This window comes from Capsicum annuum, chromosome 1 (genome assembly GCF_002878395.1).
Source record: "Capsicum annuum cultivar UCD-10X-F1 chromosome 1, UCD10Xv1.1, whole genome shotgun sequence".
Taxonomy (NCBI): domain Eukaryota; kingdom Viridiplantae; phylum Streptophyta; class Magnoliopsida; order Solanales; family Solanaceae; genus Capsicum; species Capsicum annuum.
In genome coordinates, this window is record NC_061111.1 from 88,637,322 (window position 1) to 88,641,089 (window position 3,768).

General features: G+C 35.1%; 1 protein-coding gene across 2 annotated transcripts in view; it reads right to left on the reverse strand.

The window, feature by feature from the left end:
• Positions 1 to 810: 810 nt before the first annotated feature.
• Positions 811 to 3,768, reverse strand: part of LOC107877623 — an 8,284-nt gene continuing 5,326 nt past the window's right edge. Inside the window, exons 3-4 of one of the 2 annotated variants that reach the window (XM_016724327.2) lie at positions 3,090 to 3,385; positions 811 to 1,220 (exon numbers count right to left, since the gene is read on the reverse strand). In XM_016724327.2, the coding sequence (XP_016579813.1) occupies positions 3,092 to 3,385 (294 nt within the window). In that variant the 3' untranslated portion in view covers positions 811 to 1,220; positions 3,090 to 3,091. The remainder of the gene's footprint in view (positions 1,221 to 3,089; positions 3,386 to 3,768) is intronic. The other variant, XM_016724321.2, reaches the window with a different exon arrangement.

Here is a 3,768-nt window from a genome sequence, read left to right on the forward strand (position 1 = left end):
TTTTCATTTATGACATCGTCAATGTTATTCATTTTCTGTCACATTTTGTTGATCAGTACTTGAGTTCTATTGTTCATAGTGGACGTTTCTTAAAAGAAAATCTGCAGAAACATTGTTAGATCCTTTAATATTTTCAATTTTGAAAGTATAAAATGACAATAATACCTGTCATCTGTATAACCTTCTGTATTGTGGTTCTGAAGGTGATATATATATATATATATATATATTAGAAGATTAAAATAATAAAAATAAAAAATAAATAAAAATAAAAAAGTAATTTTGTAATTACAGCATGTAATAACCGACAATTTACACCTCCCTGGGAATCAGGGGGTGTAATTAACCCCTCTCAATTCTCTGCTAACCAACTAATTATTAGGCTAAACAAACAAGTCAAACTCAATAATTACATCTAATTACACTTAAATTCAATTCTCAGCTTTCCAAGCGCACCGTTAATAACCAAGGCTTGTTTAGTCAAAAAGATGTTGACATCTACATGAGATCTTGGTGAAGATCAATTTTAACATAACCTACTTATCAGCAGCAGCAATTTGGTTTACAATTTCTAACGTTTTCTCAATGTCAATTCTAGAAATGTTAATGATACACAAAAATAGGTCGATATATTGTATTTGAGGGGAACAGAAGTGGCCAAAGTATATAATAGACAAAGTTAGACAAGAAAAGAAGTCCTGGCAGCGAGCGTTTCTCCTTTGATGGGCAGCACTAATCCAAGTTAGTCGAGATTCCAAAGTATAGTACCAATCATCGGGTGAAAAACCCAAAAGACAATGAGGGATAAGATGCTTTCAAGGTTCAATGTATGCAATTCATTCTACGGCAATCTCAATGATAAAGAATTTACAATCAAACTTGTCTCCAAAGAGCAAACAAATAAGATACTCTAGCTGCAAAATTCACTTCCAAGAAACAATGAAAAATTAAAAGAATGATATACATGCCAAACTAACTATACTCTGTCATAAACCAATATATGTACGTGCTTTATAAGTACGAGAACTGAATAGATCGTCTCACATGCCTTATGGTAGCAGCGCCTCCCACCGAGATAGCCTTGTCGTCAACTTTTGTTCTGCTTATTGGAGGATTCGTCCTGATAATATCGAAACACGAGAAATATGTAGGCACCATTTGATGTATAGTGCAATCAAAGTTGCTCTGCATTGGCATCCTTGCATTTGCAAAATCTCCTGCTAGAAGTTCAGAGAATATGTAAAAAAGATCAATGGTAATATAATCAGCAAACTTTATGGCAAAATTATCGAGAGTGGTGAACACATATAGAACTGCTGAAGTAAGCAACATGAAGTAAATGCACCAAAAAGATGAAAACAGATATCAGAGTGGATGAAATGCAGATCCTACTCTGCTAAGTAAGCTTCAATAAGTTCTGGAATTCGACAGAATGCACAGGGAAAGGTAAGTACAAACAGGCTGCTCTTAAGAAGTGCGCAGAAGGAAGAAGACCCATTAAGGAACAGAATGTCATTGTTAAGTGACAGAACAAAACGTCTTAACATGAAACTTGATCTAGATGCTACCATATGACTAGTGGCAGAACAAAACGTCAATCATGGAACTTGATGCTACCATATGACCACGTATCGATGAATAATAGCTTAAACTTAGCAATACGCTGAACTATGACCTCTTTGACTCTTGTAACATCCGTGTGACAACTGAAGGCACATCAATACGTCACACAGTTAAAACAGGGCCAGCTCTACCCTTTTGGGAAAAAGGCGACAGCCTGAGGCGGAGCCACCTTCGACCGAAAATTATACTGTTTTTATACTAAAAAAAAAAAAAGGGGCAGTCCGGTGCACTATAGCTACCGCTATGCGCGGTGTCCGGGGAAGGGCCCCACCACAAGCGCGTATCGTACACAGCCTTACCTTGCATTTCTGCCAGAGGCTGTTTCCAAAGCTTGAACCCAGGACCTCCAGGTCACATGACAACAACTTTACCAGTTACTCCAAGGTTCCCCTTCATACTGTTTTTATACTATGATTAAAAAATATTTTCTATGCATATATAGTAGATGTTGAACCCCCTTCGACTAGTTCGTATATATACTTTCCGAACCCCCTCAATGAAAATCTTGGCTCCACCACTAGCGACCGCCTTGGGCCCCCAACTTTGAGGGGCCTCATTTTTTTTTAAGTGATAATAGATATTGTGTAGAAAAATAAATTTTTTAATATAAAACAAAAGTATTATTATTAGAAGTTTGATATATTTGGAGCATTATATCTCAATTAAAATTAAATCCATTGATTATATTACTAACTATAAGAGAATTATTAGAAGAAAACGAGTATATAACTTTTATTATGGACTTTTGTTAAAAAAAAGTAACTTTTTTCTTAAAAATTTAAGACCTCCGTTTGATTTTGGCCTTAGGCCACTAACGTACTTGAGTCGCCTCTGAGTTAAACTATCTAGAAGTTGCTGTTACACAGCACCTTTTAATTTACTTAATTATGTCCCAACATGACATACTGAAACAGTTGGGACATTATTTCCAAATACTAGCATACAGTAGAACAACACGAGCCTCTCCCAACTCCAACGAAATCAAGAAGCTTGAATAGCTTACATATTTTTAACTCAGTAGCTAAATGGTAATAGCATCTGTCAAGACACAGATTCAAAGATAATACTCTTCATTCAAGAATCTCAACCCCCCTAAAATGTTGCTCCCTCCATTCCTTTTTATATGCACGTGACATTTTTCGAGAGTCAATTTCACTAATTTCAAAGCTAAATTAGATTAAATTTATTCAATATTTTAAAATTAAAATTTGGATATTCAAATTCTATATGAAAAGTACTATAAGTTGCAATTTTCCTTTTCTCAATATGATTAAGAAATACATCTTAATATGTTGGTCAAAGTTTGTATCATTTGGCACTCGAAAAACGAAATGTACATATAAAAAGGAATGGAGGGAGTAGCATTTTCCAGCATGATGGACAACAGACAGGGACCATAAATTTGCTAAAGATGTTTGATAAATTTTACGAAACAGAACCAATTCAAGACCGAGTAAAAATCTCACCTTTAGATGAGACCAGATGGCACAACAACAACATCCATATTTGCATTGTTGGGAGGAAGCTGCAAATGAAGAGGGTACAGTTTCCCATTCAAAGAACTCTTCGTACACACAGTAATGTCCTCAAGCCCGGTTTCTTCCTCTAATATCTTAGTCAGCTCCTCAACACTATTTCCCTTAAAAGGAATGCAAACCCCTTCTACTCCCTCATTGATTTCTCCATATTCATTAGCAATGTGATAATAAATCAGCCTCCCATCTCCAAACTTTATCAGTGAACTAGCCAAAAACTCCTCTGACTGCCAAAAAGAAAAGGATATTTCAATACCACTAGAGAACTTCAAACTTTCCTATAAGATAAATTACTACATGCTGGAAGGAAGTATGCGCAAATGAAAAAAATTGGATATTGAATGTCGCTAGGAGGAAACAATAGAGACACTAGCTAAGGTGAGCGATATTTTGGTTACACAAAATATGTTTAAGGACTTTTTGTGGGTTCTTAAGAGAAGTTGAGTGATTTATTTCACTCCGAAAAAATAGTTTAATCACCTTGGTGTGATAAAGATTAAAAAACTAATTGAGCATCCATGTAATTACCTCACACTTTTCACTTATCAAGAGTCAATTTGACTTAAGTTTTCAGAGCTAAATTAGACTAAACCAATTCATTTTTGTAAAC